The 18,634-nt window shown below is 53.2% G+C and overlaps 1 protein-coding gene across 10 annotated transcripts in view; it reads left to right on the top strand.

Moving 5' to 3' along the window:
- Nucleotides 1–18,634, top strand: part of CSMD2 (CUB and Sushi multiple domains 2) — a 618,865-nt gene that overhangs the window by 454,140 nt on the left and 146,091 nt on the right. For all 10 annotated transcript variants that reach the window (XM_051832045.2, XM_051832046.2, XM_051832047.2 and 7 more), the window contains 2 exons: nt 10,093–10,295; nt 15,670–15,861. In XM_051832045.2, the coding sequence (XP_051688005.2) occupies nt 10,093–10,295; nt 15,670–15,861 (395 nt within the window). The remainder of the gene's footprint in view (nt 1–10,092; nt 10,296–15,669; nt 15,862–18,634) is intronic.

Here is an 18,634-nt window from a genome sequence, read left to right on the forward strand (position 1 = left end):
CTGCCCCTGGACACAGAGAGGGCAGGCTCTGTCTAACCAAATGCAACCTTGAGCCTCCAGTGCCAGGGTGGTGCAGAGAATGCAGTGGCCCAAGGTCACCCACATGTCAGAGGGAAATATAAGGCGACAGCTGAGCCCAAAGCACCCGTTGCCACCCAGGGTGTCATGCAGCAGTTTCAGGGACCTGAAGATAGTTTTTCTCTTTCACTTTTGAAAATAACCGAAGATCATTTTGTTTTGTTTTGTTTGTTTTGTTTTGTTTTTTTTTTCTTTTGAACACCAGCTGGCCCTAGGAGAGGCTCTTGACGCCAACGCCGGCTTTGGGCTTTGGGCTGTCATCTTGGGTTTTGCTCTGTGGATAGCATGATGCTTTAATTATTATGTCTGCCATTATGATCCTGATTTAATTGTTGGTTTGCCACTTGGGTGGCTCGGGGTGGGGGACATTTGATAAAATGAGTGTTATTTTCTTATTGTCATTTCCAGTGTGACAGAGGGCAGTTTGGGCTGCATTCTCACCGGGGGACAGCAGTGACTTCTGGGCCATCCCTGCCCCGCCGCAGCAGCTGTTCCCTCCGGTGTCGGTTCCCCTGAAGCAGGAGCCTGTGTCATGGCTCCTGGGGTGTCCCTGCCATGGTGACATTGCGTGGGAGCACTCAGGGCCCTTTCATGTTCTGGGACTCCAGTCCCAAGGCCTGTGAAATCGACTTGTCAAGGTGTCCTAGACTCCTTTCCCCGTGATCATTTTTGCACAGCTCTCCTGTGTGGAGTGGATTCAGACAGGCCACCTGTAAGCAACGGCAGGGCCCGTATCCCAAAAGTGCTCAAGGTGTTGCTGTTTCCTTCAGACTCAGAGAACTGAGGACCCCAATCCCAGAAGCAAGGGTTCTTTGTGGACAGCACTTAGGGGACCAGCTCCTGCAGTCAGAAGCCAGCGCCCCCCCAGGCTCTCAGATGTAGGCTTTGGTGGAAAACGTCTTCCTGGTATTGCAGCTGAGTGTCAGGAACCTCCTCAGCACCACCAGCAAAGCATGGGGGACTCAGTGGCCTGCTGGAAGGCGGGGCAGCATCAGCAGAAGCCCAGAGAACCTGCAGGGCTGGATTCAGAGAGCACAAGCCCAGGGTTGCAGTCTCCTTAGACTCTGCTGGGTTTCGACCTGTGTGCCTGGAGCCTCCATCTTTGCTAGCAGTGGAGGAAATCAAAGGTGGGATTGTGAGATCCAGGAGGCTGGATGGGCAGTGAAGGGAGATGTCAGAACCTCCAGAGAAGGGGAGATCTCTGCCTTAACACCTGGGGTTTGCTCAGATCACCTCTTGTGGACAGGCGCATGCCTAACAAGTACAGTGGGTGGGCTGGGAAATCTGAAAGCAGGTAGGGCATTGATTCATTCATCCATTTGATCAGACTGCATTCATTCAGGGGTTTAGTGGGGATCAGGCCTGGTGCTGGGCACCAGAGACAGAGATGAATGAGATCCAGGTGCACGAGTGGAGCGTCTCAGCAAGACGGAGAGGCCAGTGGAGGGCTGTGACACGGGAGCACCTGGAAGGAGCATCTCACCTGATGGGGGAGGTGGAGAGCCTTGGGAAAGCTCCTGTCTGGGGCACTCAAGTGTGTGTTAGTTTACCAGGTATATTACCAGTTTACCAGGACTGCCATGATGGACCAAGGGACTTACAACACCAGATATGAGTTTTCCCGCTGTTCTAGAGGCTGCAGGTCCCAAATCAAGGCGTCAGGAGCTGAGCTCCCTCTGAAGACCCCAGGGAATAATCTCTGTGTCCTTCTGCAGCTCCCAGAGGTTGCCCGCCATCCTCGGCCTTTGTGGGCTGGTAGACCCGTCGCTCGCATCTCTGCCTCTGTCTTTGTGTGATCTGCCTCCCTTTTCTCCTCTGTGTCTCTGTATGCACTGCTCCCTCTTCTTGTAAAGCTGTCACTCACCGGATCCAGGCTGACCTTGTTGTCGTAACTCAATGACATCTGAAAAGATCCTGTTTCAGATAAGGTCGTAGTCATAGGACCCAGGGGTTAGGATGTGAGCATGCTCATAACTTGTACGAGACACAGTGCAACCCCCTACAGGTGGTGGTGGTGGGAATATTGCAGGGGTGGAGCCCTCCAGGCAGAGGGGAGGCCCCAAAGCAAGAGACTAAGAAGGAAATGGGTAAAGGAGGAGGGGAATAGGAGCCACCACCTGCAGAAGTTCACGCAGGACTTGGCGCGCCCCTAGGAAGTCTGACTATTCTGTAGGAATGAAGAGTGACCGGGTCGGATGTGTGGTTCAGAAAGAGCTCCTAGCCCTGGTGCAAGGGGTGGCTTCAAAGGAGGGTAGGGAGAAGAGGCTGTGTGTGTGTGTGTGTCTATGCATCTGCTTAGAGCACAAGGTCAGAGAGAGAGAGCAGGAGACAGAGATTCCCTCTAGTGGTTCACTCCCCCAGATGCCAGCAATAACCAGGGCTGGACCAGGCCAAAGCCAGGAACCCAGAACTCCATCCAGGGCTCCCATTTGAGTAGCAGAGAGCCAAGCACTTAAGCCACCATCTACTGTCTCCCAGGATGCATTAGCAGGAAGCTGGATGGGAAGGAAAGTAGCCAGGACTCAAACCAGCATTCCCATAAGAGATGCAGTTTTCCCAAGTGGCGTCTTACCCCACTGCGCTACAGCATCCAGCCCCAGTTACCTGTTGATGCCTCTGTACCAACTCCCCCCTCTCTTGGCATCTTCTTCCTCTCTCTCAATTTCTCCGTGCTTTTATGTCTCCAAGACTGCTCCAAAACAACTCCTCTTCGAAGCTTTCCTTGCCTTCCTGAATTAGAAGCAGAAGCAGTTGGTGTAAAGGAAAGACTTTGACCCCAAGCACACGTGGTCTGAAGTCTGGCTGTGATGGCTCCAAGCTGTTTAATCCTGCAGGTGCCTATGTTCACCCCTCAGAACTCCACCCCCTCAGCAAAGTGGTGAGGAGAGACTCCAAAATGCAAGGATTTTAGGAGGGTAGCAGGCAGTGTACCTAAAGGAGTTGGCACGTGGGAGATGGTCTACAAGTCTTTCTCTTTTTCCCACAGTTATTTGCACAGCACCTCATTTATCCTCCTTTCACGCCTGTTGGACACATTGCTGAATTGTGTGCGTCTCCTTCAGTCAGCAGCAGCAGCCTGCAGGGCTTCCTCCAGCTCTCAGCGCGGAGCTGGGCACCCGGCACACTTCAGCCCTCTGCCCTGGGAGTGGCCTGGTCGACATCTGTGGTCCAAAGGAATGCATACACATGCATACATGCACATTTAGACACAGGAGCGCACACACACACACACACACAGGCATGAGCACAGCACCATCACCTCTCCCCTCCCATTCTATGTCTCCCCACCAGGGGCTGGGGAAGGACAGGGGGAGTGACGGGTGGGTCCTCAAATGGTTTTCAGTTTTTCAAAAGCCAGACAGTGCAGGGAGCTGCCCAGACAAATGCTGAGTCTGCTGTGGCCTGGAATCATCTCTGTGGATCAGAGCCTCAGCTTCACTCGTGTAGACTTTGATGTCTGTAAGTTGCAAACAGTATTCAAGAAGAGTCTGAGTAGCTGCAGTTGGTTTAGAAACCGAGTCCTTCCTGGCTGTCATCAAAGGTGTTAATAAAAGGGGTCACTGTGCCCCCTTGGCAGTCCCCCCAGCGCATCTCCCCACACCACTCTTACCTTTGCCACGCTGACCTCAGCCAGGCAGCAGGAGTCCCCTCCAAACGTCCATTGGCCCCTATTGGGCCTCGGTGTAAAATCCTTCAATGATGTCCTCTCATTCCCCATCCCACGGAGTCCCACCAGGCCTGACCTCTACCTGCCTCTCTTGGCTCCAGCTTTTCTGATGCTCAAATGCTCCAGGCCAGTTCCCTTCCAGGGCCTCTGCTCTGGAAGGCTTCATCCCACCCCGCCTGTTCTTCCTGTGGCCGCCTCCCTTTGAGCCCATCCTTTTCTGTTAATTTTTTTAAATCAAATCATGTATAGTTGTTTCATAATAACACTTTTTTAAAGATTTTATTTATTTATTTGAAAGGCATAGTTAGAGAAGGAGAGAGAGACAGACAAAGAGAGAGAGAGGTCTTCCATCCACTGGTTTACTCCTCAAGTGGCTGCAATGGCTGGGGCTGGGCCAGAGTGAAGCCAGGAGCCAGGAGCTTCTTCAGGTCTCCCATGTGGGTACAGGGACCCATCTTCCACTGCTTTCCCAGGTGCATTAGCAGGGGGCTGGATCAGAAGTGGAGCAGCTGGGACTCGAACGAGTGCCCATATGGGATCCCAGTGCCACAGGACAGCAGCTTAACCTGCTGTGCCACAGCACCAGCCCCAAGCCTGTCATTTTGTTTAAATGTCACCTCCTGCAAGAGGCTTTTTTCAGTCCCTCTACCTGAAGTGGTGAGCCTGTCCCAGCACTGCTGGCTCCCTCACGGGGTCTGCCATGGCTGATAATCTTTTAACGAATTTGTGTACATGTGGAGCTCACCCATCTCCAGAAACTCCCAGAAAACAGTACCCTGGCTGTCACTGGCACCCTTCTGTTCCTGCACCCAGCACCTGGGATGTGTTTCAGTGAGTACGGGAAGCATTTTGGGACTTGAGCCCCTGTCCTTTTGACTACCAAGTTGTATTGTTTCTGCATGCAGAAGACCCCAGCTCCTTCCTCTCCCGTCCCCCTGCCCCTCCTCCACACCAACACCGAGAGCTCTGTTTTGTCTGATAATCCAGTCAGCCAAGCTCCGTACCGAGAGCTAGCACTTTTAATTGACGGTGTTGACTGTCAGCCCTGGAGCCTCGTATGTGATTCATGTGTGAACAGCTCCCACCCACAGCCTCTTCCTCCTGCGGGTGTGGCCGGCATTGTCTGGGGACAGGATGGAAGCGCTGAAGTCTGACCCAGACTGTGATTATGTAAACAGTCATTCCCGCTTGCTCTCAATAACAGCCCTTGACCTTGGGCAAGTTACTCGACCTCTCAGCCTCAGTATTTCGGTTTCTAAAGAGACTGATGCAGCCTACACAATGGAGATACTTACGTGGACTCAGTGGGATAATGTGAAAATGCTGGACTCGCAGTGGTTGTTATAGAAACACATCTTGCATTGCTAGTTAGTCTCCACATTCTCACATTTTTGAAAGATTTGTTTATTTATTTGAAAGGCAGAGAGACAGAGATCTTCCATCTGCTGGTTCACTCCCCAAATGGCCACATGGTCAGAGGCTGTGCCAGGCCGAAGCCAGGAGCCTGGAACTCCATTTGGGTCTCCCACATAGGTGGTAGGGTCCCAAAGACTCGGGTACTCTGCTGCCTTCCCAGGCACATTAGCAGGGAGCTCGATCAGAAGTGGAGTAGCCAGGACTCAAACCGGTGCCCAGATGGGACGCCTGCTGCTTAATCCACAATACCAGCCCCACATGATATCACTTTTTGGAACTTCTGTAGACTGGTTGTCCTGGGAGTTCATTCACTCACTCACTCACTCATTCAGTTGGTTACGTTCTGGGACATCAGTCAGCCCCCAGAGCTGAGCTGTCACTGGAAGAGAACAAAGACGTTCTCTCTCTACTTGTGAGGCTGTCAGCCACTTCCCTCTCTGTCCTGCTCTGTCCCCTGTGACATCGGAACAACAGCTGAACTCAAGCATGGTTTCCTCCCAGACACCCTTCCCGCCTCTCTGCCTCTGGGTCTTGACTTGTGTTCTTGAATCCAATGAATACACACTCCCTTTCCCACCACCTGAACTTCCAGCCTCACCTCTCTGCCCGTTCCTGGCAAGCGCAGCCCACGCCAGCCTCTCTGCTGAGAGTAGGTGCAGCTGCTCCCCTCTTGGCCAGCGGGGCTGCTCCTGAGGTGGCAGCCACATTGTTCAGTGCATTGAGTGACAGGGAGGAAGCAGCAGAGAAAGGGGGCAGCTTGACTCCAGGGAGAGGGCGCTTGTTGGCTCCGCCTCCTGGGGAGCTCCTTTTCAGCCTTCTCAATCAAGCAGGGGGCGCAGGGTGGGGGCAGCCTCACAGCTCCTGGCCTCCAGGTATCTCCCCTGTATCTAAAGAAGGTCTACCCAGGAGATCCAAGAGAGTCGCTCCGATTGCGTTAGTGCCCATTGTTGACCAAAAATAAGATGCACACACATGTATAAACCCAACAGTAGCTAACTAGAAAGTGTAATTACACATTCAATCTCCTTCTCAAGTGGAACCGAAACTTGTAACCGCACAGACGGCCCAAGAACAAGCTTAATAGTTCCTAGAAGTTTCTTCAAAGAAGAAACCAGAGCACAGAAGAAAACCGTAAAATGTTTCAACTGCGTAAGCTGAGTGATGTCCAGTGTGCCTCGCAGGGAACCATTAGTAACAGGAAGGTGTCCATTCTCCCCAAGTTCATCCATAAGGTGTGTGGTTCCCATCAGGCTCAGCAGAATTCTTTTGGAACTTGGTAACCATGAAGTTCATCTGAAACTGTAAATTTAGGAAATGAGCTAAGAAGCTTATAGGAGCGGGGTGGGCGGGGGGGGGGCGTGAAAAGGGAACTTGCCCTTTCAGAATGTCAGAACACAAGACCACAGATACTGGTTAACTGAAGGGCTATGTTCCCACTCCCATAAATGGCGTCCAGGATGGGCGAGGGAGGGGACACCAGAAAGGAGTCTGGAAACAGACAGACAACCACAGGGGCATTCCACACCCATGGAGAGAACCTGGAGTCTTCCCTCCACAGGTATTCGTGAGCCCCGTCCACATGCCAGGTGCATCCTACAGTAAGCACAGCCTGTGCCTGCACTTGGGAGAACTTTGTTCTCACTGGGGAGAGGGAGAGTAAACAAACGTGCAGAAAGTCTGGGCCGTTGAATGCTCAGGGAAGAGGCCACGTCAGGTAGGGGCTGGGACAACTGACTGTCCACTTGGAAGAACAGTGACCCTGTCAACCCTTAAAAATGAAAGTATGCCAGTTCTGGGAAAATGCTAGAGTTAATCATTTGGAGTTAGGGGAGGGTTTCTCTAAGCATAACGTGACACCTGTTATCCTTACAGGAAAACAGTGACGTATTTGATTATATAAAATGAATGACTTCTGGCTGATGCCACAGCTCAATAGGCTAATCCTCCACCTAGCGGCGCCGGCACAGCGGGTTCTAGTCCTGGTCGGGGCGCCAGATTCTGTCCTGGTTGCCCCTTTTCCAGGCCAGCCCTCTGCTATGGCCCAGGAGTGCAGTGGAGGATGGCCCAAGTGCTTGGGCCCTGCACCCGCATGGGAGACCAGGAGAAGCACCTGGCTTCTGGCTTCGGATCAGCGTGGTGCGCCTGCCGCAGCACACTGGCCGCGGTGGCCATTGGAGGATGAACCAACGGCAAAAGGAAGACCTTTCTCTCTCTCTCTCTCTCTCTCTCTCTCACACACACACACACATACACTCTCACTCTCACTGTCCACTCTGCCTGTCAAAAAAAAAAAAAAAAAAAAAAAAAAGATGAATGACTTCTACACCAAAATAACAGCCCGAAGGGAGTGGGCATTTAACCTGGAAGTGAAGGCCCCTGGGGCTGGTGTTGTGGCATAGCGGTAAAGCTGCTGCCTGTGACACCACATCCCATATGGGGGCTGGCTCAAGTCCCAGCTGCTCCACTTGCAATCCAGCTCCTTGCTAATGTACCTGGGAAAGCAACTGAAGATGGCCTACATGGGAGACCCAGATGAAGGTCCTGATTCATTGCAGCCCTGGCCATTGCAACCATTTAGGGAGTGGGGAGTGAACCAGCAGGTGGAAGATTCATTCTCTCTCTCTCTCTTTCTCGCTCTCTCCCCCTCTCTCCCTCTCTCCCTCTCTCCCTCTCTCCCTCCCTCCCTCCCTCCCTCTCCCTTTCTCCCTCCGCCCCGCCCTCTCTCCAAAACTCTGACTTTCAAATCAATAAATACATCTTTCAAAAAAACTGTGAAGGCGCTTCCATTCCAGATCCAAGTGACTGAGTTGGGTTCTTGGTCCAGCTCCAGAATCCAGCTTCACCGTCTGGGAGGCAGCAGTGATGGCTCAAGTTACAGGGTTCCTGCTGCCCTGCGGGAGACCTGGACTGAGCGCCAGCCCCAGCTCAGCACTGACCGTTGTGGGCCTTGTGGGGAAGGAACCAGCATTCGGAAGTGCTCTCTCTTCGTGTCTTTCACATAAACCAAAAAATATTTTTTTAAAGGAGGAATGAAAGTTGCCAGAGACTGGGGGAAACGTTGCAATACCTGTGTCTTATAAAAGACAAGTTAAAATATGTACAGATACCAGAAATCATGATGTGTGGATAGAACTGTAAAAGACTAAGACGGATAAAGGATAAGAAGAGATATCAAGGCCCAGTAAATCTGTGCGGAAATACCCAACCTTACTACATTATCTGGATTGAAAACACCAGTGATCTTCCGTTTTGTTCTAGCAGTTGGTAGTGTGTTCTAACAAAGCACGTGTTTGCACATCATATTGTCCGATGTTGGTGAGGTGAAGTTCAGAGAGATGTCGCTTTAATACCAGTTAGTGGTAATATGCATGGATCCAATTACCTGGGAGGACAACTTAGCAGTCTTGAGCAAAAAAAAAAAAAAAAAAAAAAAAAAAATATTATGCACCCTTCCCTGAAAAAAAAAAAAAGTATTCCTACAAATGAACTGAAATGGTGACCGAAACACACCAAGCCACGTCAAGGTGGGAGTGTTTCTCACAATTTAATGTTCGTGTCTGCAGGATACAAATTGAAGTGCATGTGCAGGTGCATGATGTCATGAAGTGAAAAGCGAGGTTTCCTGAAACTGCAGAAAATGCACTCACACTTGGGCAGATTCATACATATGAGGGATCTTGAAAATTTTGTGGAAAATGTATATTAGGAAAAAGCTACGTGCATGAATTACAAAAAATGCACCAAAAGAAACTTCTCTTTTAATTCCATTTTCCATGAATGTTTTGAAGTCCCCTTTTCATTGCATGTGCGTTGGAAAACGCTAGTAGGAAATGCAGCACCCCCGCCCCGCATTCAGTGAAAGTCTCTGAGTAGCAAAGAGAGGATTCTCGAGAATTCAGCACATCTGTGTATTGTTTGCCTTTTTTTCCACCTTGCTCCTGTGTCATTTCTATAATTTACAAAGAGATTTTTTAAAAAGAGATAGTGATACATAGACTGCATCCTGGAACAGAAAAAAAAAGAGACATCAGTGGAACTGGTGAAACCCAAATAAAGTCTGGCGTTTAGTTCACAGGAATCTACCAATGTGGCTTTCTTAGTTGTGACAGATGCGCCATGGAAATGCACATGGCTAACAGTGGGAGAAGCAGTAAAGGAGCTAGGGGAATTCTCTGTGTTGTCTTTGCCACTTCTCTGTGCATCTAAAATTATTCCAGAGTGTAAAAAAAAAAAAAAAAAGGTTAGCAGAGTGTCGATCACACAGGCTTTGGCTGCCGGAAGTGTTCTGTCCCGGAAGAATCCAGGTTCCTCCTGAGCTCCCTTGCTCTGAGAGCCCTGGATGTGGCCTGCAGCCCCCCACCCCCCTCCACTGCCTGCCCCCTGCACCCAGGGGGACCCCCCCCCTTCCTGGCCTCATCGGGCTGCAGGAATCCCTTCAGTCAAGCCTGTGAATAGCCCCAGGCCCAGAATTCTGCTCTAGAATAGCAAGATATAGGCTCACCGCCCCCTGACCCCCACCTGGCTGCAGCCCGGCCAGCCCCTCAGCGACCCTGCAGCTTCCCCTGCCCCATGCCTTTCTGTAACCTGCAGCCTTCATGCAACCCAGACCCTGCCTCTCAGCACCCCCTCCCCATCCAGGAGGAAAAGGATCGGGGCTCTGAGTGAAGTCTGGGGCTGTGTAGGGTCCAGGAGAGGGGCAGTTGGCAGTGGCCACAGCAGGCTCCTAATAGTCAACAAGATTCACTCAACCCACACCTATTGCTCCAGGGTGGCCCCTGTGGGAGAGGCTGGCCCAAGGGAACCACGAGTGAAGACGCTGCCCTCCCTCCCTCCCTCCCTCCCTCTGTGCTGCCCTGCCTGGGCCCCAGGAGCGAAGGGGAAGCCCCTGGGAACAGCCCACACCGTGACCACTGCCTCTCGTCTCTGCTCAGGCTCCACTTCCTGGTGTTCGACACAGAGGAGGTGCACGACGTCCTGCGCATCTGGGACGGGCCCGTGGAGAGCGGGGTCCTGCTGAAGGAGCTGAGCGGCCCCACGCTGCCCAAGGACCTGCACAGCACCTTCAACTCAGTCGTCCTGCAGTTCAGCACTGACTTCTTCACCAGCAAGCAGGGCTTCGCCATCCAGTTCTCAGGTCTGTGCCTGCCCACGCCGGCCCCTTGGTCGCCCCGTGTCAGCCCACATGCCACCAGCCCCCTCGCGGCCTCCTCCCTCCGTCTGTGCAGAGATGTAACTGAGTACCCCTGGGCCTGGTACACAGGGAGTGTGTGTTCTGATATCCGTGAAGAGGGTGGGTTAATAGCCACTGATTTACCCGTCGGTGATAAGTCTCTGGCTGGAGAACCACAGGCTGTCGTGGCCACCTCAGGTTCCCCATCTTTTGGGTTCCCCAAAAGATGATGCCATGCTCGTGTCTGGGTGGAGGATAAGGAGCAGTTACTCAGAACGGCGTTCCGAGGAGGGCTCAGTTAGTTGTCTGTGCCACTGGCAGGGGCCCCCGAGTGGAACTTCAGGGGATTTGTGGGGCCCGAAAGAGAGGAGTAAGAGAGAAAAGGCGTCCTAGGTGCTGAGAACACCCGGGCAAGTGCAGGAGCAGGGAAGGTTCTGGAACGGAGGTTGTTCCTTGTGGCCGAAACTCCGGGAGCATGGTGGGATGCAGGGAAGACCGGGGGGACGGGGTTGTGGGGGCACGGCTGGCAGCACAGGCATAAGCTACTTCGAGTGCGGTGCAGGTCTTGGGGAGGACTGGAAGCACTCATGAGCACTCTGCATTCTGTCATGGAGGGGTGTGACGAGGAGCGCCCACACCCCGGGACTGGACGGCTGGGAGGACTGGGCCTGCCTCTCCACGGGATGCATCGTGTCATCTCCCTGAAAAGCAGCCTCAGCCTCAGCTTCTGCCCGTGTTTGTTACACTTCTGCCCGTGTTTGTTATACTTCTGCCTGTGTTTGTCCCCCTGGGTGCAGCCATCCCCCTCACCATCCCCTTCCTGTGCTGCGTGTTGGGGGCTGGGAGGGAGCTTCCATGGTGACTCCAGAGCAAGCCCGTGTGGCACCTGTACCGTGGCCTTGCCCCACACTCTCTCCCAGGTGGTGTGGCCGGTGGGGGTGGTCAGCATCTACCCCGAGGTTGCAGATCTCACTTTGATCTATTTTACCCATCCGTGGATTCAATCAACCATGGATAAAGTGTAGTCAGGAAAAAAAAATGGCATCTGTACTGAACGTATACAGACTTTTTTCTTATCCGTACTCCCTAGACAGTAGATTGTAGCAACTATTTACATTGCCTTTCCATGGTATCATAAGTAATCTAGAGATGATTAGGAGTATGTGGGAGGGTGTGCTGGGTTCTATGCAAACACCACACCACTTTACAGAAGGGCCTGGTGCAGCTGCAGATCCTGCTCTCCGCAGGGGCCCTGGAGCCCATCTCCTGTGGGTTGTAGGGGACGATTGTCCCATTAACCTGTCCACTTAACACTCAGGCGGGCTTCCAGCCTAGCCTTGCCGCTGTATTCTCGGGAGTGCTGCGGAAACTCATTGGTGTTGCAGGAAGAGGAAGTTTGCACGATAAAGCCATGTTGGGAAGGCACACCTCGCAGTCTGGTCTGTGGCGCAGGACCCCCGAGAACGCTGGCTTTGCAGATGTGCGTGGATTCAAAAGGTGTCTGGTCGGCCACGGCTTCCAGACATGCATGGCCCTGGATGGCCTTTTTCAAGGCCTGTGTTATGTGGCACAGACTTTGGAAATCGCTGGGATAAGCAGCAGAAGGCTCTCCCCGCAGACAGGAGGGTAGAATGCCAAGGAGGCTGTTCGGTCCACTCTCTAGGGAAAGGACTATTATGAATAATTAAAGGCCATGTATTTTCTCCGACTGCGCCCAAGCTGATGGGTATGGCTTTTACACAAAAAAAAAAGGAAAAAAAGAAAGCGAAGCTCCTAATTGTACTGATAAATTCCCTTGAAGATTTGCACAATCTGACCTCCACTGCGTCCTCAGGGTGGCCACAAGGGACAGAGTCGCTGGTCGCTCTCCTGTGGCCGTGCCTCACGCAGCTGCTTCCTCGTGCGTGACCCAGCTCTTGGGAGTCCTGTTCATCCTTCAAGGTTCATCTCAGATGCCACTGCCGCCTGATGTCCTCGGCTGCCCCAGCACTTGCCTTCCATTTCTTTAGCACAGTGTCAATACCGTACATTCTGCCTCGCCTTAGCCCTGGCCACCTGCTTGCCATCCCACCCAAGGCCATGCCGTGCCTCCAACTGCCCCATAGTGTATGTGTGAAGCAGGTGTTCACTCACTGCTTACTGACCACATGGCCACATGAATGGACGAGTTTCCCCTATCACCAGTGTATCCTTGTCCAAGCTGCCCTGAGCACCACGTGGGCCAACAGAGCATGGAGTGGTCAAAGCTGCCCAGCCCAGGCTCCAGAAAGGCTGGGGCACCCTGGCCCAGTGCTCTGGGTGGGCCGGAGGTTTGGGAAAGGTCACCTTCCCTGTTGCTGTCGTCGGGCAGCAAATACCAGGACTCCTCTAGGGAGAAGAGAATGGCTTAGCCCATGTTAACTTTATAGTGTGTGTTTGACAGGGGATTGTGCAGAAATGCCAGAGACGATTAGCACAGGCTTGGCTTTATTAAGTAAACACGGCTGTGTAACATCCAACATCCTGTCTGTACCACGTGGATCAGCCCTTCCCCCGGGGGCTTTGCCAAGCAGCTCGAATTCAGGAGCATTAAAGAGAGAAAATGAGAACAAAAAAAAAAAAAAAAAAAGATAAGCATGAAATGTAACTGCTGCCAGCTATGGTGTGGGCGCCACACTAAGCCCGTGCCGTATCACCTCCTGGAATTGTCACAAAGACCCTAAGCTAGGGGCATTATTATTAGTCTGTGTTGCAGATGCGAGCACTGAGGCTTCTCCTACAAGGTCATGCAGTTAATAAGGAGCAGAGGCTGGCTCAGAACTCACGTGTCTGACTCCCAAACCTGGGCTCTTCATCACCGCACTCCGCTGCCTCCCATATAAATGACCCTTGTGAGGACGGGGAGAACAGCGGGCTGTTTTTCTTCGAGGGCATCATTTACATGTGTACAGTGCACTGTGAAGTCAGAGATGAAAGCTAAGTCTGTTTGTAATTGGGACGGAAGAAGATTGATTCTTACTTGACTTTATAAATAAATTCCGTAAGTGTCAGACGGTGACGATTTGTTCATTCATTCATTTATTCGACAAATATTTACTGAGTACTGTTGTGTGCTGAGCCCTGTTCTAAGCCCAGGGGATGCAGTTGGAAGCCAACAGCCAAAAGCCTCTGTTCTCCTGGAGATACACAAGTGATGTACAATCAAGAGGCAAACAAATAAATGAGCAAGATCATTACAGATTGTGTTGTGAAAAGAACAAAATAGGCTAATACGGTAAAATTTGATGGGAAAGATAGATCCAGAAGAGGGTGATCAGAAAGGCCTGTGGTAGGAGGTAACGCTGGAGCTGATAACTGAATGGCAAGGCCATCCCAGGCAGAAGGGCAAGCAGGTGCAAAGGCCCTGGGGGGAGGAAGGAGGGGGACCTGAGCTTGCTGTGTTGGAAGAGGATTTTATAAATGTGGCTGGCACATGATGACAGCACATCGCTGATGGTGTCAGTGATTAAAGCTAGATGAAAAAAAAGGGCTGGCCTTAAAATGCGATCTCCAAAGAAGAGAGTCTGAAATAGAACTCCAGGGACCAGAGGCTGGCAAACGGTTCCTGTACATGGCTACATAGTAGTAGATCCTTCATGCTGTGTGGACCATGTCTCTGCCATCAGAACTCGGCTCTCCCCTGGTAGATAAATACCCATAGGCAACACGTGAAAAAGCGGGAGACAGCATGGAGCTGGAGTGGGTGGGGGGCCCTGGTTTGTTGCATGGTGCCCTGCGAGTATTTCCTATAAGGTGTAGCTACGAGTGCTATCGTTCCGGACCCAGACATACTCCCAGCTCTACAGGGAGTGATGCAGTGTGCACCTTGGCCCCAGGCAGGTGTTTCTTATCAGACCCGTACTCGCAGCAGAAGTGAGTGGGTGCCTCTCCCCAGGAGGCCTGGGGTGCAGCAAGCATCAGAGCTTTGGGCAGCTTCCTGCTTTTCCTTCAGAACTAACGTGAATTGTACATTCTACTCCAAAATAGATACTTTTGTTTTAATACAAATAATATTTCTCCCAAACATGTTTGAGAATAAAAAAAAAAAAACTGAGCCTCCAAGCAAATGAGCATTATTTATATCCCATGGCCTTCCAAACCTCCTGCCCCAGGGGACCAGGCTCTATGGACAGCTTTGGGCCCTGGAGGCAGCTGGGGCTGTAGCAGCTGCCTCAGAGCGCGCCCCTCGACTGCCTCCTACACATCTCTTCAGTGTGTTTTCCCATGCCTCGTTTGTTCATTCATTCACTCACTCATGCTTTGATTCATTTGTTCCTCCCTTTCACCTTTCATACGAGTATTCTCTTTTAAAACATCTGCTGTCTGTGAGGGGCTGGTTTTCTGGCACAGAGATTAAGCCACTGCCTGTGACACTGGCATATCGAGTCCCGGCTGCTCCACTTCCTATCCAGCTCCCTGCTGATGCACCTGGGAGGCAGCAAATAATGGCCCAAGTACATGGGTCCCTGCACCCACATGAGAGACCCAGATGGAGTTCCTGGCTCCTGGCTTTGGGCTGGCCCAGCCTCTGGAAATTGTGGCCTTTTGAGGAGTAACCAGCACAAAGAAGATCTGTCTGTGTCACTTCTTCCCCTCTACCCAGCCCTCGTACTCTGTTAAACTAGGTTAGGTACAAGACCAGAAACATCTCCCAAATCCCGAGTTTTTGTGATTGTCAATGACTCAACTATTTGTCTCTGTTTTGAACTCTGCTCCATCACTTGCTACAATTTTCTGATTTTTCTTTGAAGATGGTTTCAGTCTACTGAGTCTTCGATTGTTTGCCATGTTCAGCCGGCTTCAGTGAACTGCCTGGAATTTCACCAGCCTGCTCAGCTTGCAGGCCTGCTGACTCCCAAACCCCCTTGCAAATCCTTCTAATGAAATACAGGGAGCTCATACTTCATCGTGTCACTCATTCGGGTAGCATTAGTTGCATCCTACAGAAGCCAGTGCTGCTTCTGGGTTACGTTGCTTGTTTTTGGAAATCGAACTGATCTCAATTCCACAGTCACCACCATGCAGTCCAGCTTAACTGAGTATCTCATGACAGCGAAGGGAGGGTAAAGGTACGGGGAGAATGGGTGGTGGTGATGTCGGTGAGGGTGACGGTGTGTGATGACAGTCCCTGGCGGACGCAGTGACAAGAGTTGGGGGTGAGAGTGGTGACACTGTCGCCACAGCCGCCAGGATGGTAGGAAGGTGACTGGGCACAGCAGTTGGTACTGGTGACAGTCATCAGGCAGAGTGATGAGCTGGGAGCCACGCTGGCTGCAGACGCCTGGGCAACCCCACCCCCTCTTGTGTTTTCCTGTCCCAGTGTCCACAGCAACGTCCTGTAATGACCCTGGGGTCCCACAGAATGGGAGCCGGAGCGGCGACAGTTGGGAGGCCGGCGACTCCACGGTGTTCCAGTGCGACCCTGGCTACGTGCTGCAGGGAAGTGCTTCCATCAGCTGCGTGAGGATCGAGAACCGGTTCTTCTGGCAGCCCAGCCCACCCACGTGCATAGGTAGGAGGCGTGTGGTCTTCCTTGGTTCTCCCAGCTTGCGCTCAGCCCCTTCCCCACACAGGGGCAGCTGCCTCTTGGGCCTGGGTGGGGGTGGAATTGACACTGAAAGCCACAGAAAACCCAGAATTCACTCTGCTTTGCATTGGTGTGTGTGCGCACACATCACAGTCCCTACACACAGCAAATGCTTCACTTGGTAAGATGGCTCCAACACGTTTCAAGCCAGGCAGGTGTGTCTCCTTCTCCCTGGGCAGGGCTGTCTTGATGGCAAGGGGGACAATGAGTGGCCTGGGGCAACAGGTACCAAAATGGCCCTTCTATGGCCTGAGGCACCAGAAGGGCAGCCCCAGGCGCGGGGTACAAAGGAAGAATTTTGCTCTTCCCTTCTTGGGCAGGTCATCGGTCACCTGGATTTGGGCTCACGGAGATCTGCCCTCGGGTTCCCCACCTGAGTGGTGACAAAACCCTGACTCAGGCTTGTCCATAGCCATGCAGCGTCCAGGAAGTGAGGCCAGAGTCCTCGCGCCTCCTAAGCTGCTTGAGACCAGGAGGAGGGGTCAACTTGAAGGGAGAAGGAGACAGGAAAGGGAAATGGATGCCAGTGCTCACCTCCACGGGGCTCTGCTTTGCAGCCAGATGATCAGTGTGTTTCCTCCCGTGTCAGCCATGGGTGCAGGAGCTGGCAGCACCCATGGTCACTGGCTCCTCGCTGCGTGCAGGCCCCACCTGAGATGCTGACTCAGAAAACCTCATTGAACTCAGAGAGCCCTGCAGCTCTCTGAAATGCCCCGCATTCCCCGGTTCACAGGTGCAGAAGCTGAACCTTAGACAAGTGTGGCTGTCCTGCCCCCAGTGGCAGGGCTAGGCTACAGCAGAGCCGGGATTCACCACCCCCTCACCAGTCTGAATTTCCCTTCCTCCCAGGCCCCCTCCCCTGCCTGAGATGGGGTCCAGAGACTTTCTGAGCCTCTCTCCTCCCTGGCGGTGCCTGCCCTGCCCGTGCCCTGGCCTTGCTGCAAGCGGGGTCCGTGGGAAGCGGGGTCCGTGGCTCTGAGGCCTGGCCCTGACAGTGAGACACTGACGGGGAAGGGGTTGCCAAGCTCAGTGGGAAGTGAATGCCGGGGCTCATAGGGGCAGGAGCTGGGTGAATGGACAAGGCCAGGAAGCTGAAGCATGTGTCAGCGAGAGTGTGGCACACGAAGCAGGTCCAGGCGGCCTTGGAAAACTGCTCCGACTCGGAGCCTCGGCTTCCTCCTCCGCGAGGGGGAGTATGGTGCACGATGGCTCAGAGCGGCGACACACGTGGCCCGCATCTCCAGCAGCGCCGGCTTCCTTCCCTCCTGTCTCCCTCCTTCCGTCCCTCCGCTGTTTCCTGCCTTCCCTGCGCCTCCCTGAGCCAGGACCCACCTGGTCCAGGGGCCTGGAAGAGACTCCGTCGGCCTCTGCAGTCTTCTCCAAATTCAACACGCACAGCTCTGGTTCTCCACACTCAGTTTCCAGAGCGGCCCCCAGCAAGGCTGCCCCCATGGAGGAAGAGGAGGGGGGAGGGTGCGCTGTTCCGTTGATGGGAGCAGCTTGCAGGTGGTGAGCAGGGCGGCCAGCTTCACTCGACTCTCACAGGCCGATCAGTCTTCTGCACTGGGTCCTGGCATGTGTTCCTCGGGCAACAAAATAAAAAAAAAAAAAATGCCTTTGCCTCTTCTCCCAAGGGGGCTGGAAATCCCTGTGACGAGCCCATCATGTCCAACCCCGCCCCTCCCAACATGGCCGGTGGTCGGTGATGGCCTGGCACCATCGGGGGACTACAGGAAGAAAGCAGATCCCCTACCGAGCAAGTGTGGGCCCCACGGCAGGCCCAGCACCGGGCATGTTAGCCACGACCTCCCATGGAGGTCGGTGTGCAGCAGCCATGGAGTGCAAGCTCTAGATTCAGACCTGACTCTGGCTCGGGTCTGGCTTCACCACAGCAAGCTCTATGGCCTCAGACAAGTGACCTAACCTCTGCCTTAGTTTCCCTGTCTGTTGTCTGTCTGTCTGTCTCTCCATCTACCTACCTCCCTTTCAGATAAAAATGAAAATAAATAGAAATGTAAGAAAGGTACTCACATCTATGTCTTAGGGTTGTTTTGGGGATTAAAGAAGCTACTCCTGGCAAGCACTCAGGACCGCTGTGTGTATTACAAGCCGCCATGCTCGTCCCTCTTGTTTTATTGGGCAGATGCGGAAGTGGAGGCTCAGGGAGGTGGGGGAACGTGCGCACACTCACACAGCTGGTGGGTGGCATGGCCAGAGCTGGAGGCCAGGACTGGGGGATTTCCAAGCCGATGCCCTTTTCATCACCTACTCCCCTCAGCCCGCCCACTTCCTGTCTTCTAGAATCATCAGCAGTCTCTGCCCACTCCCAACTTGGCATCTGTGGTTGGGTGAACTGAGTTGTACCGCTCACCTAACCCTGTAACCATCAGGAGGTGAAGTTGGTGAAGCCCAGGGGTTCCGTCCGGGGCTCGGAGTGTACCTGGTAGAGGAGTAGGGAGTGTCTGATGCCAGGGGCCAGGTGGAAGAGAGCTGTGCTGGGGCAGAGGCCGGGAACCCAGACAAACCACAAGCCCTTGTGGGGCATGTGAGGGGAGCCATGGGAGCCTTACCCCGAGCTGGCAGAGGGAGGCAGAGCCCGCTAAGCCTTGCCCAGAGTGGAGGTCTCACCATGCCCCTGGGGAAGAGTCCCCGGGCCTCTGGGACTTCTGCTGGAATGCAGGTTTCCACCCTCACTGGC

The sequence above is a fragment of the Oryctolagus cuniculus genome, chromosome 7 (genome assembly GCF_964237555.1).
Source record: "Oryctolagus cuniculus chromosome 7, mOryCun1.1, whole genome shotgun sequence".
NCBI classification, from domain to species: domain Eukaryota; kingdom Metazoa; phylum Chordata; class Mammalia; order Lagomorpha; family Leporidae; genus Oryctolagus; species Oryctolagus cuniculus.